The sequence below is a fragment of the Plectropomus leopardus genome, chromosome 11 (assembly GCF_026936395.1).
Source record: "Plectropomus leopardus strain MGB_pleo_1.0 chromosome 11, ASM2693639v1, whole genome shotgun sequence".
NCBI classification, from domain to species: domain Eukaryota; kingdom Metazoa; phylum Chordata; class Actinopteri; order Perciformes; family Serranidae; genus Plectropomus; species Plectropomus leopardus.
In genome coordinates this window covers 35298944-35320638 of record NC_142186.1, presented here as the reverse complement: position 1 = coordinate 35320638, position 21695 = coordinate 35298944, and the positions used below count along the sequence as shown (strand labels likewise).

Below are 21695 nucleotides of genomic sequence, written 5' to 3'. Positions count from 1 at the left end.
TCTACCTGTCCATCCATCCATCTGTGCACCTGTCCATCCATCCATCTGTGCACCTGTCCGTTCATCCATCTATCCGTCCAGCATCCATCAGTCTTTCTTTGACAGTTCGGCGCTCTGCTCTGCAGCCAAACATCACTTTTCATTTTATGACCCAAACTCTGAGAGGAAAGAAAATCCAGAACTGCAGAGCAGCGATCTGATCTGTGAACTCAATTTTGAGAGAAAAATAATTCATAACAAGGTATTATTTTGTTTTTCAGGTTGTCCAAAAGTCAGAACAACCTGAAACCGTAACGCCTGCAGCCACGGCTCTCACTCACACGGAGGCATAATAAAAAACTAAAAACATAAACAGCTAAAACAGTTTGTGTTTCCGAATCACAGCAGCAATAACACGCAGAGTTTCGGGAACACGTGACGCCACAGGTGAATAATTGGGATGGATGCATGTTGTCGTGGGTGTCAGATATTCATCATGTTGTGCAGATGAGTTATTGATGATTAACGGTGCAGATATGAAACCGGCTGCTTCGTGTTATTGACGGAGTAACAAATGTGTCCGCTGTGACTGCCAGTTGGAGGACTAATAACGTCTTAATGCCGCCGTGTCCGCCCCCTCCGCTCTCACACGGCAATCACAGGCTGAACTCAATAATTAGCCCGAGGCCGTCCAGAGAGGAATTAAGATCCGCAGGAAGTCTCCTGCTGGACGCTCTGATTAGACTTCTGTCCCTCTGAGGGTCGGGACCGGAGACCTTCATCAGCAGCGAGCCTCATCAGGCAGAAAGTAACTGCTGCACCGTTAATGAAGTCTGAGGCCACGCCCACAACGCTGATGTCACTACAGGTGTTCAACTTTTTCTCACTGAATTTTAAAGTTAAACTTCTTTAATTATGTCGATGACGCAGTATTTATGACTAAATCTCCAAACAGACTTCCAACTGATATTTTCATATTCTGAGTTCTCAAAATGATTTTGTTGTGATCATGAGCGGAAATGAACTGTTCTGTCCTCCTGCCACTGCGGCTCAGCGATTCCAAAATCTACCGAAAGAAGAGCATTGTTTTTTTTGGCTGGTTAGGAGAGCAGATCTAGCAGCCGCTGGCATATTTTACCAGCATTTGGCTCATGGCTGGTGCTAATTTCCAACCCTGCAAGTTATGATTCCTTTGAAAAGTCTTCTGATACGAATTTACCACCTACGAGATCAACTTTAACCTGCAAACTCAAAATACAAATAGGACATTATTTTCATACATTACACAGACTGACGGATGGCAAAGCTGAGAAAACACTGTAAAACTTTACATATGTTTGTTTGATACTGTGGTTCTATACCACTTATGTACATGTACATGTATATGTATATGTACATGTATATGTATATGTATATGTATATGTATATGTATATATCGTTGTAAATAGTTTGTCCTGCATGGTCTTTTTATCTGAAATGACTGCTGTTAACTCAGTTTTGTGTTCATACTGAGCACCATGTATGTGTTTAATCAGCTGCAGATTATTTAAAGATTTTTAACATTAGTGACACTAAAAACATGAGCTTTTACTCAAGACAACATTCACTGACGGCTGTAACTGTGTTTTCTGTGTGTTTTTTTTACATTTGTACACTGTCCCCTCTGCCTGTGTGTGTGTGTGTGTGTGTGTGTGTGTGTGTGTGTGTGTGTGTGTGTCTTACTTGAAGCCAGGTGAGACCGTTGCACAGCTGCCTGACCTCAGCCAGATGCAGTACGGGTCCCGAGAAGACAGACAGCTTCTGCAGAAGAGACACAGAGACACAGAGACACAGAGACACAGAGACACAGAGACAGACAGGTGGTCAGTTCAATTCAATTTTCAAATCCATGTTCTTATTATCTATTATTCTATTAATATCTATTATTGATCCAAGACCAGTATCACAAATTATAATTGGTTTTTTTTTTGCTCCCACTGTACAGTAAATATCAACAAATTAAAAGGTCAATCTAAAAACGGTGATAACAATACAAACAACCAATGTCCAAAAGACAAAACTGATGAAATAAGACAAAATAGTAAGATAAATAATGACAATAAAACAATTGTCCCACCCCAACCCCCATGGGATCCAGACCGATTCCTGACGAAATATTCATTTTACAATATATTTACGGTTAATTGAGACCTCCTTCGCCCCGTGTACCCGCGCTGTCCACAGCTCTAAGTACACGATATCCAGGTTTGTCCAAACGCACACTCGAAGAGAGAGACGGAGCACAGAGGCTACAAATCATCATTTGTTCTACAACATTTTGTTCTCAAACCTTAACAGCCAAAAAACTCTGAAACCAGAATTAAGGCCCCTTTGGTTGAGTGCTTCCTAATGTGAGTCAAGTTGCACTTCATCATCCATGAAAACATGGACGCTTCACACACGGAAATCTCTACGATCAATTTATGACGCAAAAGTGGTGAGCGCGTTGTTGGTGAGCAGCCCGTCATCGGGATGATAAACCGCGGCGCAGATTCACTGACGTTTAACCTGAAGCAGTTTAATTTAGTGTTTACAGCTGTTTTAATCGCCTGATTTGTTTGCTTTAGAGAAAAAAAGACCTCTGTGGAGAACTCAGCTACCGATAAAAAAACTCTTTAATGACGTTTTAGCTAAAATCTGCTTTTCACCTCTAGATGTCACTAAATCCCTCTACATTTTAGAAACACTTCACCTTTAACGCTGAATAACGCCATCAGAAATAAAACAAACAGAAAAACAGATCTGCAGATGGTGCAGCGGCTTCATGTCAAACCCCAATTTTTTTTTAACGAGGACTCCGGTGGCGTCTTTTAAATATTTCACAATATTTACGACTGTGTGAAGTGAGCGCAGGTTTTAACTTCAGCCTCAGAGTGTGTCAACACTACAGAGAAATCCCTCTGAGAGCACATTACTGTGGCACACACACACTCACACTCACACACACACACACACACACACACACACACACACACACACACACAGAGCGTATGAATGCAGCAACACTGTTTTTATGGAAACTACAGGAAAAGTGGAATAAGCGCAGCCACCAGCAGCTGATCTGGGAACACCGCAGAGACATAAATCCCACTAACTTACAGAAACATCTCAGAACAACAACAACACCTGATTCACACGCCTCGCCACAAACAGAGGGGAGCGAGTAAACAAGCGTCGGTCCCTTCAGACGTCTTCGCAAACACTTGATGCGCCGGTTTTCCTCGGAGGACTCTGACAGAGAGAATCATGCAAACAGCCTGAAGCTCCGACTCGACGTTTGTTCAGCAGATTTAAAACGTCCGCTGATGACATCAGAGATGACGACGTCATCATCGAGGCATCATGGCGAGGAAGTTTTTTACGCACGTGTCATAACTGCCAATAGACTGATTGATTGATTGATAACTGATCTGCCGTGAGGGCACAGAAACACCACACGCGCTATGAATAATAATCCCGCCAGAGCCGCAGCAGCAGCGGTAACCAGCTGTGGTTCTGATGTGATTATTGATCCAACATCAATAAAAACAAGATTTTTAAACAACGTCTGAGTAAACTGAAAAAGCAGCTGTGAGCTTTAACTCCTGCAGTGAACAGAACACGTTACATGAATCCAAAGCAGAAGCGTTTCTAGGAATTGAGGACATTGCGGGCTCAGCCTAGACCTCTGAAGGAAAAAAAATCTTCAAATTATTTCGAGAAAAAAAAAGATTAAAAGTTTTTTCTTTTCTTTTAAAATTTCTGGATTTTTTTTTCTTTGGAAAATGTTTTTATTTCTGTGAAACTTTTATGTGCTTTGATTTTTTTTCCTTTTTTGTGTTTTTTTCCCTCTATATTAAAGTTTTTGTTACCTTTTTCTGTTTACATTTTTGGTGATTTTTTAAAAATGTTTTGCATTTTTTTTCCCTTAAAACCTTCTTGCACTTATTTTTTTCTATAATTATTTTAATGATTTGTTTTTCTTTTAAAATTTTGGTGATTCTTAATTTTCTTTTTCTTTAAACTTTTGGGTGTTTTTTCCCTCTTGAAATTTCCAGTGGGTGTGCAGATTTTCAGGGTTTTAGTCTCCTCTGCCCTTTTATTGTATTTCTTTATTAAAAACTAATTATTAAGAGAGCTGTGACATTGGCAGCAGGTCCAGGAGGAGACGTGTCGACGCCGGCTGCAGAGAGGAAACGGCGAGAGGAGGTAAAGACAGCGAGCGGAGTGCTGAAGGAGGATATGGCGGCTGAAACGTGACCTCCCGGTCGCTGCTGATGAGGCTTACGGGCCCCTAATCCCGGGATGAGGTGTGCTGCAGCTCCACTCTCTAGAGAGGATTTGGGGATGTATTCAGCCCGTAAGCCTAAAGAAACCGGCCCTATCCGTTTTCTCCCCGTTCCCTTTTTTCCTCTTCTCCATCGTTAAGGAAAAAAACTCAGCCGCCGCTGCTTCTGGCTCCCGGCCAATCAGCTGGATCCAATTTATGACTAAACGATGCTGAGAGCTTCTCCAGGCCTCTGCAACGAGGGGTTAGCATGCTATGGGGTATATGTATTCCCCGGCGGAGCGGAGGAGAAATCCCTCCTTTGGGTCGAGACGCACAGAGCCAACATTCCTCACAGCCCCAAAAATAGATCCCGAAGCTGCGGAGGGGGAACATTAACGGAGGCTGAAACAACGGCTGACTAAACAAAAGGCTGAGGACAAAGAGAGACGCTCGCAGTCTCTGCTCAGACACTTTCAGAGGACGGCAGACGCCACACACCGACCTGTGACCTCTGAGGGCAGCAGGCCATAATACGGTGATGAAATAAAAAAGCCCGTTTCTCAGATCTGGAGAGAGAAAAACTGACGTGATGAGCGTGTTTTCTCCTGCCCGTGCATCAGCTGCTGTTTAAAGGCCGCTGACGTTTGCATGAACATGAAGGACACAAATGTCAAAGTGTCGCTGCACAGCTGGATGAAGATGACGCCGCCAGGGTTCCCACAAAATCTCAAAACTTTTCCATAATTTTTTTTCTTGTCCCGCTTGCCTGCTGTTATTAAAACATGTAGGATTCAAACTCAAACATAATTTTTAGCATCCATTAGCATTTAAGAACCTTTAGAAATGTGGAAATCCAACCATTTCTGATTTTTTTTTTTTTTTTGACAATTTCTGGCAGTGATACATGGTGTCATTTTAACGATTCTTAAAGAAAACATGCCTTTCAAATTTTTTTTAAAATAAAAATTGCTGAAGACTTTTAAAGAAAAGGGATTGAAAAAGACAAAAAAATCATCCAAGATCTTAAATCTTAAAAAAAACACATTAACAAAATGAATTGCCAAAATAAATTCACTGTGATGTAACATAACCTGTTAAATACTATTATACTATTTACTAGTTTCATGACTTTTCAAGGCCTGGAAAATGTGATTGTGGAATTCCATGACTTTTCCAGGCGTTCCATGACCACGGGAACCCTATTTTCTATTATAACTGGGACATTTATTGTTACTGTTTCAGTTTTTACTGGATTGTTCTGCTGCTCACCGTCCCTCTTAACTCCACAGTTTACCAGGTAAGATACAATCTGTAAATACAAAACTAAAACTTTTCAAATTAAATAAGTCAAACAGCTTCTTCTTCCTGCAGCTGTGAGACGACTCGTGATCACGTGAGCTCTTACACGGAGCTGAGGCAGGAATGTGATCAGAATCAGCTTCCAAAAACACGGCGCTCTGCCTCTAACCGCAGCATTTCATCCGTCTCTCTGACCTGCCAACACCACTAATAACCTCAGAGTGCTTTTTGGGGAAAGTGGGCCCAAACCGACTCTGTGAACCGGGCACATAATAGCACAACAGCTGCTATTTGGTGCCGGCTTTGTTCCAGGAGCCTCTAACAGCATTACGAGCGGACACATTTCTTAAATTGGTAGCTGCAGAGGAAATTGATCTTCCTTTCTGGAGTTACCTGGCGGTGTCAGCGCCGCTTTCTTCCCGAAACGCAGCGAGGGAGAAACCCCAAATTCATGCAGTGCTTGTGGGCTGCAGCGCTGAGTGTGGTCTCAGTCTTCACCCCCAAATCTATGACTTGTTTTTTTTCTGTGATTTTGGACTCATTTCCTGCCGACCTAAACTTTTTCCAAAGATACTTTTCTTCTGTTTTTTTAAGTATTATTTTTGGGAGCTTTTTGCCTTTATTAGGTGGGACAGGAATAGCGTGAAAGCGGGAGAGAGAGGGGATGACATGCAGCAAAGGGCCGTGGGCTGGAATCGAACCTGTGGCTGCTGAGTCAAAGACATAACCTTTGTACATGGGACACCCGCTTCACCAGGTGAGCTACTGGGTGCCACAATCATTTTCTCCTATTTGTGCAAATTTTGCTGATTTATGATAAAATATTTTTTATTATGTTTTTATGTGATTTTATATCCTGAGCCAGTCTCCGTTCAGTCTTCTACCAATTTCTTGCAATCTGTAAGACGTTTCTTGGCCAAGTTGCCTTTTCACTCTCCAAAGAAATCACACCAATCCAAAGTTTAAATACTTGTGAAAAGCATCTGAATGCAGCACAAGAACAGTGATCCAGCTTTCACAGGGTTAATCACGTCATGAGCTAAAGAAATTCAAAATCCCTACAGATCTACCGGTGGACACTGAGGACACTATTTAGACAGTTAACTGCTGGAGTACGAGACAGAGAGACCTCCTCACCCCCCCAGCCCCCTCTTTCTTCCTCCTTTTTTATTTTTCTATTTTTTAAAATTTTTATTTTATAATTATTATTTTTTAAATTAAATTAAATCTTTTATTGATTTATTTTCCCTTCTTTTTCTGTTATTTGTTGTGTTTGTACGTCTGTGCCTGCATGTTGATCCCGGATCTGTAATGTATGTCATTAATTTATTTATTTATTCATCGTTTACTGAAACCACAGCCGACGTGGGAGGTCAGGACGGCGGATGTCAGGAGGGTTAGCGGGATTTTTGTTGAGGTTTTCTCTTTTTCGTTTTTCATTACTGCAGCCGCTCTGGCATAACCTATAGTTAAAAAAACTGAATAAAAACATTTGGAATAAAGAAATCACTACAGATAAGTCAGCCATCGTTCAGTCAGCAGATCATGGATGATGGTAAAATTAGAGCTGTTTGTCACGACCTCCCACCCTGAAGGGGGCGACCTGCTGTTTTCTCACTCTGATGTGTTCATTTACAAAGAACTGTTTCAGCACCGCCGTCTCTGCCGCTCTGCAGGTGACTCACTTCTTGCAGGTGCTGTAGTCGGAGCAGCGGCTCAGCGGCACCCGGATCACACAGCTGGAGAACGCCACGAACAAGGCGTGATGATCCCGATCCAGCTCAAGCCCCAGCACCCTCCTGTCCTCCCCCCGCACGTTACATCTACGAACACACACACACACACACAAAAAAACAGGCCGTCACCATCAGACACTTTCCATTTTGTTTCATTTTGAAATAAGCGCAGCAGACGACCGTCTGAAAATTATACAGAGAGCCGACTGTGAATCCAACTCTGCGCTGATCGACTCTTCAAGCCGTGCAGCCACAAAACAAAAGACGACAGAGGAGGAAAAAAGCATCCCCTCCAGCCGAACAGGCTGATGCAAAGTGTTACAACAGAGCAGAGAGTGGGAGGGCAGGAGTGATGAAGGCAGAACTCAGACACGAGAGCAGAGACAAAGACAGACACGAAAGGAAAGGACGGGGACAGAAAACAAACAAGAGGAAAAGCAATTAACCCCCTTTGGACCCTGAGCTGATTGGCTCCATTTATTTAAAAACATGAGACAAAAGAAGAAATTATCCCCCCAAAAAGTTGCAAGAAATTAGTAAAAAGTACAATAAAATTACCTGAAAATTAGTTTTATAAAAAGGGGGACAATGGAAAAAGTAGAGCTTTCAGCGTGAACACGTTAATCGCTATGACATTATTTTCAGTTTTTTTAAAATCACCTGCAGACATTGATAAACTTTAAGAGGCTGCAACAGGCTGAGCTGATGAATCCAGGGATACCAATCATGACATGCTAGCTCTTCAGGAAGTGGGTAAATAACGCTCCAACCTTAAACCCTAAATTTTGGCGATGGAGAACGGCATGGCCATTTAACAGGGGTCCACTGACCTCTGACCTCTGAATGAAAATGGCTTCTGTGATATCCATGAGTTTCCTCTTACAGAAACACCCACTTTATGATTTATTTCTTTTTTCCCCATGCAGCTTTTTTTCTGTTATTTGATTCCTAATTTAGAGAATCTGGTAAGAACTGCTTTATGTTGTCAATATGGATTACAAAACTGTTTTTAAAATGCAAAAAAATTCAATTGAAAATGTGATTAATCTCAGAAAATATCCGACTTATTTTCTTACAAATTTGCAGCTTTTGTTCTCCCTAGCCCCCCAGGGAATATTTTAGATACTTTTTTTCTAAATCTACTAGTTTATTTCAATGCATATCATACTGATTTGCCTTTTTTAAAAATATTTTTAGTGAATTGCATTATGTGCTCAAAGGTTTGAATGAAGGCATCTGAAGGCAGCACAAGATGTGTGATGTTGCTTCAGGTTTCAAAGGGTTAAAACACAAACACATGAACATGAAAATTAAAAAAGAGACGTTCTGACTTGTTGGGGTTGTAGACGTCGATGTCCTCCAGGAGCTGCGTGCTGAAGGAGGCGTTGGCTCCCTCGGTGCTCGCCAGGATCTTCAGCACGTGGCCGTTATCGGAGCCCAGAAACACCACAGTGTAGTTCTTGAACGGCCCCGCAGACGTATCCACGGCGATCTGGGTCAACTTGAATCTGCAGAAAAAGAAAACAGAAGATGCTCCATAAACAGACACGCTGACGTAAACTGAAGCTGTCACTTCCTGCACGCTAACGGACGCCAGAGCGGGCCGACAGCGCCCGATGTGCGGGTTAGCAACTTGTTGTTTTGTTTAGTCAAAGTCGATTTCCTGTGGTAAACAAAACGCACGGTGGGCGAACACTGAGCTCATTGTGGAAACATCAGCGTGCAATCAATCACTTCATCTCCCGTCCCACCGTCCCCGTCCTCCGTCGCCCACATCCTCTAATCCCTGCGTCCTGTTCTTTCATCTGTCCGTCTCCGCGTCCACCCACAGCCTCCATCACTGCGCTCAGCTCAGTTTGTGTTCTCTTTGTGTTTGTGAGGAGGTCCGCTGAGAGACTGCTGCTTCATATTCATGCAGCTCCACCTGGGAGCTGCCCAGTATCACCACAGCCGCCTCCCGCCGGCTCCACCGGAGCGACGCAGGATTAGGAGGCGAGCTGAAGGGCACCTTGAGTCCACTGCTTGTTGACGGAGAGACGAGTCTGCCTGCGTCTCCTCTCTCTGGCCCTCAGATCTCAACAAACAAACTTCCTCTAATAAACCCAACATTTCTCCTGGCATCACATCCCATCTCGACTCTTCTGTAAAGGACGGCGGCGTCTCGTGTGCCCTCACGTCTCCATCAGTCTCTCCCAGATGGTCTGCAGAGACTGCTGTGTTTACCCACACGGACCTGACTGGCTCGCTCCTGCAGCGGCTGCGTGATGTGCTTCTGGTTAGATTTCATTTATCTGGCTCGTCTCTGGAGAGCCAGCAGGCAGATGTGACGGTTTTGGTTCCAGATGTGAAGTGCCGCATGTTTCCCCAGCGAGGAGCCGCTGCAGCGTGTGGCGAGCTGTCAACCTGCCTCTGCTGCAGGACGCTCCTCCATACTGTCCGTCTGTCCTGCTGTCCATCTGTCTGTCTGAAGGTCTGCGGGTCAGTCTGTCAATGTGGAAGTCAGTCTGCAGGTCAGTGTGCATGTTAGTCTACAGGTCAGTCTGTCAGTGTGCAGGTCAGTCTACAGGTCAGTGTGCATGTTAGTCTGCAGGTCAGTCTGTCAGTGTGCAGGTCAGTCTACAGGTCAGTGTGCATGTTAGTCTGCAGATCAGTCTGCAGGACCAGCCCGTTCTCATTCTGAACTAGTAAAATAGTGGCATTTTGTAATTGCTTTTGGTGTAAGAGCACGATGCTAAAACACACCTTTCACGTGCTCATGAATCGCGTTGGATGGCGTCACGTGAGAAAGCGGCTGAACAAAACCAGTTGAGGTTTTATTAGACACTGGCGGCCGGTCTCACAACACCTGTCTCGTCAGCCCGTTACGGGCACGAGAGAACGCGACCAGGCGGAACCTGTCGCATGAAACGCATCAGGATGGTGTCAGGTTGAAACGCTGCTGCTAACGATGTAATATAAGTACAGGTGGGTCAAACGGGCCTTGGCATGTGCCTCCTTCCTCTGATTCACACTATCTGTGCCAGCATGTGCGTTTGTTGACGTCCCGGCGTTGGTTGCCGAGTGCCGTTGTGTCACCATGTGCTTGGGCTGACAGAGCAGATGCAGAAGGATACCTAAAATGTAATATTTAGACGCGGAAGTTCACTGTAAAGCTGCAATATGTGACGACTTGGGATGACAACATGTTGGCAGGTCGGTCGTCCCGTCTCGATGTGGCGGTCTTTGATGTGGTCTCTCAGATTGTGTTGGACAGATCCGACGGTTGAAGTGAAGGACAGGCTTTAGTGTTCCACCTGAGTTCTCACATTGATGCCGATCAGAGCGCAGAGCGAGGAAACACTGCGGCACCTCGAACCTGCATACTAACCATTAAAGAGAGCGCCTGCTTCAATAACTGCAGCAGAAACACTGATGTCCATCTGACGGTTGTGTTTTTATTGGATTTAATGAAGATGTTCCCGCAGGAGCCGCCTGAGCGTCTGAACACCAGCACCGAATGTTCTTTCATGATTCATGATTTATAAGCTGGTTTACTGCTTTACATCAGAGACATCTGGAGGAACAGATTCTGATTATCAATCACCACATTTGGTAGTAGATGTATTAATGCTGAAATATGTTGCAGTTTTCAAATGCAGAAATAAATGTGAATATATATTTTGGGAGCTGAAGCAACAAACAAACAGTTTTTTTCAGATGTTCAGCAGAATTTGATTTGCATTTTGAAAAAGACTCGCTTTGTCAGGATTTATGTCTTTGTAAACGGAGAGATTTTGTTGTTTTTGACATAATGAGACATTTGAAAATGTCACCTTCAGCTTTGGGAAACTGTGAGACTCATTTCTTTCTGAAGTTTTATAGAACAGAAATAATCTATTAATCAAGAGAATAAGAGTCAGGCTAATTGATATTGAAAATAATTGTTAACTGTAGCTGTTTTATGTTTAAGAAATACACTGTGAGTGAGACTTTGGGCTCTGACTGATGATTAATTTCATTGTGTGCAGCTTCAGTGTTTCTGCTTGATGAACTGTTGAAGTCATTAATCAAAGTTGTCACTGATTAATTTTCTGTCCACAGTTTCAGCAGCAAAGAGTTTGTGGCTGATTTGAATAAACTGGTTGTTTACTTTTAACCCTGTGAAGGTCAGCTGATAGAAGGAGTGAGTCGTACCTGCTGGTGGTGCGGGTGAAGTACGGTCTGTCGTTGACCGACGGCACCGACTCGTCCATGAGCGGGTAGGACTTGATGAAGGTCAGCGTGTCGTCGGGGAAGGTGGTGGACGACTTGTAGGACGCAGCTGAGCCCTCGCCGGCGCAGGAGCCCGGCCTGGACAACAACAGCAGCAGCAGAGGGACAAAAGAAAATTCAGCTCAGGGTTCAGACGTAAAGACGTGTGCGGCTGTTTGTTCTGGAGACGAGCGGCAGGGAAACAGGTGTGTTGTTTTGTTCGGAGACGTCTCTGCAGAACAATAACAGCAGCACACGGAGAGAGGCAGAAAAACCCGACAGTTTGTTATTTTAAGTTTCTCACCTCGGTTTGGGGACCTGATCCTCGGGGACAGGCGTCCACGCCGTCTCACTGTTCCTCTGCTCTTTGAATTTACCGCTGAAGGCCCTCTCGATGTCGTCCATGTAGAACGCGCACACCGCCGAGCCGGTGATGCTGTTGAAGGGAGGCGACATTAGAGAGAGCGAGACGAGAGCAGCGAGTCCAAGTCTGACACGAGCTCACCGTGTTTTTAATAAGAACTCGGCAAACACGTCAACAGGATGTTTCCTCTGTCTGCCTTTTCTTTCACTGTTTGACTCACATGTTTTTATTGTTTGTGAAGACCTTCTTTAGGGACGGTAAACATATAGTTTGTGTAGCTCATATGAAATGTAACTTGTGTTCAGTTTATCAGTCAAACTATTGTTTATTCGGGGAAAATGACGGAGCATTAAGCTCTTTTACTGCAACGCCCCGGACTCATGTTCAGTGGGCAGATATTTCATATAATAGCAGTAAATTCAATAAAACTAGCAGCAACGGCTATCAAAAGTTATAAATATCAAAAAAATCAGTAAAGAGGATGAAAAAAAAGAACTGTCCAAGAATGGTTTTTTAAACAAAAAGGAGGCTCCGTCTTTCCCGTCTATCGATGAGACGACCAAATTATTTTCCTATTTTCTTAAGAGAAGCATGAATAGATTTTTCACCTGTTTTTGTGAGCTCAAACACGTGTTTTCAAAGCTTTTCATTTAGCCAGATGCCAAGATGTTCGAATCATACGATATTTGGTACAGAAGGACTGAGCTATTTTCGGTGAGATCGCAGCTTTCCTGAAAAACACTGTTGAAATGAAGAAGTGTGAGCGTCGCTGCCGACCTGTTGGCCTGCGTGGTGAAGACTCCGAGCACGGCCGGCCGGTGGTTGATCTGCAGAACGTTCGTCAGCGACTGCAGAACGTCGAAGTAGAAGAAGGAGTCGCCGGGCACGGAGCAGTTCAGCCGCGCTTTGAGGAAAGACGTCCAGTAACGTTCCAGCACCCTCGGAGAGCCGCCGTTGTCATTCTTACAGACACGTGCGACTCTGGAGAAAACCACCTGAGGGGACAGGAAGTGACAACTCTAATTCATCCGTCACGTTCACCAGCGTGGATCACTGAGCGGCTGTTAAAAGACTCGCAAGAACGCGGCCGGTACTCTTGTTAATTCCACTCAGAGACAAAAAATTCAACACCACAAACCACAAGTCAGACAAGTGTCTTTGACTTCAGCATGTTGTCCAAAAATCATAAAAAGATCATAGTATACTATGTTTTCCAAAAATCATAAAAAAGACATGGTATAGTATGACATAAAAATCATGAAAAATAAAATAGTATAGTATGTCATCCAAAAAAAACACACAAAAAAAGAAACAGTATAGTATGTCATTCCAAAATCATGAAAAACTAAATAGTACACTATGATGTTGAAAAATCATTAAAAACTACATAGTATAGTATGTTTTCTCAAAATTCATAAAACAGTCATATTATAAACAGTCAAACAAAAATCATAAAAAACGACATGGTAATATGAAGTCCAAAAGTCAGACAGTCGCCCACCTTGCCCAGAGTGGTGTACTCCACTGCGATCTCGCTGAAGAAGAAGTACACGTAGTTCCCGTACTCTATGGCGTGGAGGAAATGGGGCTCTGTGGGAGACGAGAAGAAAAGACGTGTGACAAAAACGCTGGCAGAGACGCCTCATTTCCTGTAGGACGGCTGCTTTGTGCAGGATGCTAAACACAAACAGTCTGGAGACGGAGTCCAGGAGAGAAATCTTTATATAAGCACAGAAAGACGAGGAGAAGCCAAACTCATAAAAACACTCGTGAATCTGAATCCGGTCTAATCCTTTAAGTCTTCTGACATCAAGAGAAAGTAACTCGGAGCCTGAAAACACCTGAAGACCCAGCTGAGATCTGTAAGCAGCTTATGTGAGTTAACAAACATTAAAAACAATCACCTAAATTAGAGAAGCACAAAACATCAAGCGCTGATAGATGCTTATCAGAGGGGCGGACTCACACACGACTCGGACCAGAGTCAGAATCGAGTCACAGTTTTGCTTAACTTTAAACTTGACAAAAGACAAGAAAAGATAGAACTTTTGGGTCATTTCTCATTAATTTTTTAAATATATATATATATATATATATATATATATATATATTTTTATATATATATATATATATATACCAAAACCCTTTAAAAAAAAAAAAGTTAATTAATGTATTTTTTGCTCATTTTCTGGTAATTTCCTTTTTTTTTCTTGCTCATTTTTGGGCCACCACTGAAGACTTTTGTCCAGCCCCGCTCTGACCTACTAAGTAGAACATTAAGGTCTGCATCCAGAGGTGACTGCAATGTCCCAAGAAGAAGGTCTACCTTCTCCCAATCGGCCTTCTCCAACAAAGCCACGAAGGAATGGAATAGACTTCCGGACAATTTTAAAAACATTACAAAACATCACAGCTTCTCATGCGCAGTCAAGGACTGGATACTGAGCAATCAGACATGTCTGCACTGATGTCTCTGATATCAGGGTTGTATGCATTTTGGAGGTCTGACGTATTATTTTATACATGTACATGTTATTTATTTTTTACTCTGTATATTTATCTATTATAATAATTTTTAGATTTGTACTATGTTGTCTGTCTTTTATGTGAGGACTACAGATGGAAATTAGCGCTACGCTAAATCTGGTGCAGCCATCTTTATATTCTACGAGAATATTCAATGTCTCTGCACACTGTCCTGCTAAATAAATAAATACAAATACAAATACAAATGTCTGGTTAAATTGCTCGTTGCATTTTTCCCATGTTTTTGAAAAAAATCAAGCCAATTTGCTCAGGTTTCAAAGGGTTAAGAGATGTGAAATGAAGTGTTAATGTTCTTGTTTTTATTTTTAGAAGACCCTAATGCTGCTTTTAAAATAATGAAAATTATGATAAAAATTTTTAGAAATTATGAAAATATTACTGTAAATTAAATCCTATAACATCATTCTATTGTAGAATAATAGAAAACACAATAATCAGTTATTCTGCACAGATATGTCAGCACAAAATATGCATAAAAGTGCTCTTTTGTGTGCAAAATCTTCAAGTTTTTAAATAAGAAAATTTTGATGAAAGTCAGAAAAGTCATTTTAAGAACATTTGGTGAATGAGGTCAAATGTTTCCAAAGTCAGTCAGTGATAACCGAGCAGCTCCGTGTTAAGATGCTGGACTCTCACCTCTCAGCCACTTGGAGTCGTACTTGACGGTCCGCAGCACGGGGCTACTTTCTCCCAGACTTCTGTAAATCACCGCGTCGCTCGCCAAGAAGTCCGTCATGGTGGCTGAGTAGAAATCACCACCTGAGAAATAAAGTCATCGTCAGAGATCACCGTCCACCAGAAGAAGCCACTTCTTTCGCCTTCCTCTTTTATTTTTTAGCCTTTGAAAAGAGTCGGAGGATCACAGCTGGAGGAGAAAGAGTCACTTTTAATAACAGAGCGAGTGAACTTTGAATAAATGTGGAAACCTGCAGACAGACCTGACTCTGACTTCACTCTCTGCTGAACCTCAACATGTTCAGAGTTTCAGCTTCTCCGCTTTCATCACCACTCAAGATCTGACCACCACTTTATTAGAACGTGTTGCAGAATGAGTGTACGTTCACAAACTTGAAATACCGCCACATGCTTGTATGCCTCCGCCTTTGAAACCTGAGCAAATAGATTTGATTTCTTAAAAAATAAAAAATAAAAAATAACTGTAAGAAATTTGTTGAAGAAAATGACCTAAAACTTTTTAAAACTAATTAATAATTATTTTTAAATTTACGTTTAAAATCATATCAAATAACAAAAAAATGCATAAATATATTTTAAATTTTCATCACTTTTTCAGGTCATTTTCTTTCTTTTTTTTGCTCATTATCCAGTAATAATAAGTTAATTTTTGGGCCATGTATTGTGAAGCTTTTCATGTTTTTGCCATGTTTCTGAGGAAAAAAAAAATCTGCTCAGATTTCAAAGGGTTAATTATGTTTTACACAACAGCCAGAGTTTTTAGGATCGGAGTTGTAATGACGGGACAGTCTGTGCAGACACCCTGTCCTCGTCCTCGTCACTCACCTGCAAACAGGCCAACGTTTGACTGACGGGACTCAAAGGGACATCGAGCCTGTCCCACCACCTCCTCCCCTTCCTGCTCCAATGTGGACATCTAGATTACAGAGGACACAGAGACAGAGGACAGAGGACACAGAGACAGAGGACAGAGGACACAGAGACAGAATGGTTCTTAATGACATATTTTCACAGTTAAAACTTTGGACATAAAACAGTCTCATTGTTTACAGTTGTAAACCCACGAGGTCGCTGCTGCTCCGGCTGTAAAATCAATAATTAAACTAAAGAGAAGCAGGGGTCCCAAACTTTTTCATCAACAAAATCTCAAAACTATTCCACGACTTTTTTCCAAACATATAAGGATCAAACATAGTTTCAGCTGGAACCTGAAGGGAGAGACGCAACGCGAAGGTAAACAAAACGCCGTCACTCATCGACGCACATTAAAGCTACGTTACATCGACAGCTTCATCAATTTCCCAAATTCATTACACGAAACAAAATTCCATGACTTTTCCAAAACTTTTCATGTCTTTTCAATGCTTTGAAACCTGGATCCACATCTATTTTCTTTTGCTGCATTCAGATGCCTTCCACAGGTGATTTGAGCGCCGAGCAAAGTGGTTTAATTCTTTCCAAAACATGGAAAAATAGCATAAAAAGGGTGGAAAAATGTTGGAAAAACAATATTTTTATAATTCTCATAAGTATATATTTTAGTCTGTCATTGCAGTTTTGTTTTTTTTTTTAAAGAAATTTAAGCCAGTTGGCTCAGGTTTCTAGGGATTAAAGATTTAAACACTTGTGAAACGTGTCTGAAAGCAGCACGAAAAGTGACGTCGCTTCAGGTTTTAAAGGGTTAACACAGTTAGTTTTACATGGCGCTGCGAGTCTCCTCAGACTCCGGCAGCAGTGTGACAGCTGTGTGGAGAAGAAATCATCAAATCTGTGACTGAAGTGATGGACGAGAACCGGCAGGATTTGGACGACAGAAAGAGAAGTAAACATGGTTCAGTAATCAAACTGAATTAAGTTGGAAATGAGATCAGAAATCCAGAGTCGACGGACTCGTCTCCTGCAGAGCGGCGCGGTTTGAAGTGAAAAAGCAGCCTGAGAGAAAAGTCCCGCCGTGAGTGCGGGACGGATCCCACACCCAGATGGATCTGACGCTCCTGCGTACTGTTGTCTCGCTGACTCATGTTGAAGACAGCGTCTCTGTTGTCTACAGAGCAGCTGTCTCTGCAGGAGGCTCACTGAGGCTGCATGTTCACCCATTCATGGCTCTGACCGACACACACACACACACACACACACACACACACACACACACACACACACACACACACACACACACACACACACACACACACAGTCCCCTCTGGTCCTCCACAGACAGTTTCCTGGATATAATTTACTCTCCTTCTCTCCCCCTACAAGCTGTCTGATATCACATGGAGACAAAAAGACGAGGGGTCACGGAGGATGTGGAGACGTGATGTGTAAATCAGCTGCTCTGTGGCGGGGAGAAAATGATGATGATGACGACGCCAGTGACGTTGATGATAACTATCAAAGTGTTTCAAAAGTAAAATAAAATGAGAATCGCCTGATTAAAAAAAAAAAATGCACAAAATTTTTAAGACGCAGCGTCCAGTAGAGCGGGTGTCCTCACCACAGCAGCCGACAGTACAACTTTGCTGTGTGTCATCCCCTCTATCTCCCCCTCACACTCGAGCTGTCCTACCTGAATAAAGGCAAAAACCAAAAATCTAAAAAATAAATTAAATAAATAAAAATCTCAAAGGTTTTATAAGAAAAATAAAATGCCCCAAAATCTCCGAAAACACCTCCTATTTTTTAAATCTCATAATTTATTTCAAAGAAAAAATAATTCTAAAACATCTGCATTAAATTGGCGGTGAAATAAATACAAAATACAGCCCTCCCCTTAGCCAAAACAAAAATAAAAAAATCCCTCCTCAGTGCTTAAAAAATACTTGACATGCCTCCCTCTTTTAGCTTCACCCTCTCCCCTCTCATAAATAACGAACAGTCCCTTATCCAGCAGTCATTCATCAGTGGAGCGATGGACGGACCACAGATGGACGGACCACAGATGGACGGACCACAGAGACGAGGTTCAGCTCAGATCATCAGATCTGTCTCCCGACTCTGCTCGCTGTTCACTCTCTTCTTCTGTTGTTTCACAGATTTTATTATCGCCATCGTCAGCACATCCTGTGTTCTGTAAACAGATCGCTCCGTCGCTGCTGTGGAGCCAAAATATTATTTTGCCAACACGAAGCCTTTGAAGTCACCTGAATATGATATCACCGGGTGAATATGCACCGATCTGCTGCAGAGATCTGATTGGTCGGCTGGCTGCTCGGCATCATGAGTGTTTTTGTATTTAAAGATGTTCCAGTTTATTCTCACGGTTCTCTCTTTGACGGTGTTATTTCGTCCCACGCGTCCTTTTCCAGGTGACGTTAACATTATTGATCTGTTGTTGAGGCTCCAGCAGCTGATCACAGATCTGCTTTGTGTCTGTGTGCAGGAACAACGTGACATGATGCAGTTTTATGTGGAAATTAATCCATTTTAAACACTGAGACGTTAGTTCCTTCATACAGGAAGTGCATTCCTCTAAGTATTAAAGAAATTTCAGTTAGCATATTTGAATTAGGGTTCCCACACATTGTCATGGACAAAATTTCAAAACTTTTCCATGACTTTTCAAGGACTCGAAATCTTTTTTTTCTTACCCGACCCAACACATAAAATTCAAACTCCATTTAAACATATAAATAAAGCATCACAACTGATATGTTCAAGGACCGTCAAAAATGTGAAAATCCAACAATAACTTCGATTTTCATAGTTTCTGGCTATGATGAAAATTTAAGATTTTAACAAAATCACCCGACTTAAAACTTAAAAAATTGCCAATACATCTTAAAAAAAACAATTTGCTAAAAACTTCTAAAAAATAAGCTAAAAAGAAAAAAGTGGAAAATTTATCTAAAATATTTGCAAGAAAACAGAAAGAAAGGAAAAAAATATTCTTTGATAAAAAAAAGTCAAAAATAAAATAATTTAAAAAAAGAAAATTGCCACAATTGTTTAAAGAAAACACATTTTCTTTAAACATTGATGGTAAGATAAATAAATGAATACAGCCATTTAAAGTTGTATGCCAGTCTCCAAAGCCATAAAAAAAATTAATAATTTGACATTTAGTGGGTATACATGAAGAGAAAGAAGGAACACGCGAGTAAAATGAAGAAACGTACTTAATGAACAAATAAACTTAAACAACCAAAACAGAAGGCAGCACACAGTATGTGTATACATATGTGCAAGTGTATGTGCAAGTGTATGTGCATGTGTATGTACATGTGCATGTGTATGTCTTTGTGCATGTGCATGTGCATGTGTATGTGTATGTCTTTGTGCATGTGCATGTGCATGTGCATGTTTGTATCTTACCTTGTAGTTCCTGCAGGTGGGGTTGAAGGCGTTGGTGCCGCAGGCGAACAGGGTCTCGTCGTTGCGCGGCACCAGCACTTTGATATAGTTGTAACATTCGTCCTGTCAGGTGAAAAACAGACGGATATTACTGTGAGTCACGGAGCACATCCATGTTAGCTGCTGGCACATGCAGCAGGTAGAAACACACACACACACACACACACACACACACACACACACACACACACACACACACACACACACACACACACACACACAGTCATGATGTTGATCCCTGTGCTGGGTTCTGTGATTTTACTGCAGCTGTGGGGAGGGAAATACCCAGTCTGCGTCTCCTGATGGATGATAAGCTCCCTGCACACCTCTGCTTATTACAGAACGTCTTTGGCGAGCAGCAGACGCAGCGGCAGAGGAAGAGGAGAGAAATAATACTCACGCTGTTTTTCCCTCTCACTGTGCACTTCTCCACATCCTTCGTCTTCCAAGTGAGTTTCTGAAAAATGAACAGACAGCCAACTGTCAGCTCAAAGACAAGCTGTTTCTCACCACCGCAGCTTTTTTGTTGCTCCCAATCGTTCAAGAGCTATTACCAGACAGCTGTGATGAAAATCTCATTAACTTCAATAAACTGTCGCCCAAACAAACAAACAGACAGAGAGAGAAATATCTGCACGGCTCAGCACTGTGTTTCCTCTCTGATAAAAACTCCACCGTCTGTACCAGCAGCAGACAATTAGCCCCAATTAACCTCCAGACCAAAAGTCCCCACACACACACTTCCTGTCGTCCAGCCGGCCACCGTGGGAAAAAGATCTATCGACATGTGAAGAGGCTCGGCCTGGTTAAAGGGTTCACGTGCTCCCCGCAACGCTCCAATAACTTACTGAGCCGATTTTACTCGTTGAGGACGCTGCTGTGAGGATGTGGAGACTCACTGCGTGACGGTCAGCAGCGAATGTAACCGAGCACAGGCTTCACGCAGTTTTATCACTAAATTTCTGTGACTTTTAAAGATGACACAGTCTCTGAAACGACCATCAATACTCCTTTTTTGTTCTTTTTCATTATTATACAACAGCTTTTTATATATCTCATTTAAAAATATAAAGAATATTAAAATATAACTTAGGGACTGTTCGTTATGAATGAGAGCAGAGGGGGTGGTGCAAAGAGAGGGAGGTGTGCCAAATTTTTCAGGCAGCATGTTTATTATTTTTTTGCTTTAAGGGAGGGGCATACAACTTCAAATGGCTGTATTTAGCATTTATTTTAGCGCAGATTAAAAAAAAAAATCTTTAACATTTTTTTTTCTCCATTTTGAAGGAAAACTTTTTATTTTGGCAATTTTTAATGACAACACCTTGGTGATTTTTTTTGGTGATTTTCAAAGAAAATATGTTTTTTGTCATCAAATTTTTTGAGAAAAAATTTGGGGCTTGTCATTGAAAATGTTGGTGATTTTTAAAGATAACATTTTAGCCATTTTTTGGGGGGTGACTTTCAATGAAAAATGTTGGTGTTTTTTTTTATCTGTCATAACATTTTTTGGTTATTTTACAAGAAAACATTTTGGCAAAACTTTTGGGTGGTTTTAAAGAAAAAATGCTTTCAATTTTTTTCTTTAAATCACTTTGCTGATGTTGAGTCTGTAGGAGATTTTTGTACATTGTTTGATTTGAATATGTGACATATTTAATTAGTCTAAATACAATTGAATCTGTTTTTTTCTTCAGTATGACATCATGTCCAGGGCTGCATGATATGAGGAACACTAAGAGTTTCCCACAAATGTATTTATTTGTGGCGGCCCACCACGACTAAAACATCTGCGGTCGTATTTATTTTCTCTTTTTGGAGCTGGAGCGTTCATTTAGAGTGCAGCTGGAATATATAAACTGTTCAGTTGTTTACATCACACTGTCGGAGTGCAGAGTGTACTCTGGGTACAGACGGAGCAGCAGAACGTCAGGTACAGTGAAAGTGAAACTCAATGAAATTGATCAATTATCCAGCTCGCGACTTAAACTGATATTGAGGGAAAGTAACTCATGGAGAGCTCCGTCTGTGCTGCGTTCATGGACGAACAAAAACTCCAGAGAGGGGACACAAGAGTGCTAAAAAAGGGACACACACATTTAAAATAAATAAATGAAATAAATAAATAAAAGTTTGCTGTCGTCTCGAAGCGTTCTAAACTACAGCCGAGCAAAAAGCCGCCCGGCCCGCCGTGTGACTCGTTGCG

The 21695-nt window shown here is 41.9% G+C and overlaps 1 protein-coding gene across 5 annotated transcripts in view; it reads right to left on the bottom strand.

The window, feature by feature from the left end:
• Positions 1–21695, bottom strand: part of sema6cb (semaphorin 6Cb) — a 191574-nt gene that overhangs the window by 34769 nt on the left and 135110 nt on the right. For 4 of the 5 annotated variants that reach the window (XM_042489201.2, XM_088084711.1, XM_088084712.1 and 1 more), the window contains 11 exons: positions 19890–19946; positions 19451–19552; positions 15965–16055; positions 15080–15202; positions 13398–13486; positions 12674–12891; positions 11837–11968; positions 11476–11631; positions 8634–8810; positions 7252–7389; positions 1702–1779 (listed from right to left, as the gene is read on the bottom strand). In XM_042489201.2, the coding sequence (XP_042345135.2) occupies positions 1702–1779; positions 7252–7389; positions 8634–8810; positions 11476–11631; positions 11837–11968; positions 12674–12891; positions 13398–13486; positions 15080–15202; positions 15965–16055; positions 19451–19552; positions 19890–19946 (1361 nt within the window). Of the gene's footprint in view, positions 1–1701; positions 1780–7251; positions 7390–8633; positions 8811–11475; positions 11632–11836; positions 11969–12673; positions 12892–13397; positions 13487–15079; positions 15203–15964; positions 16056–19450; positions 19553–19889; positions 19947–20043; positions 20207–21695 lie in introns of those variants that run through there. The other variant, XM_088084713.1, reaches the window with a different exon arrangement.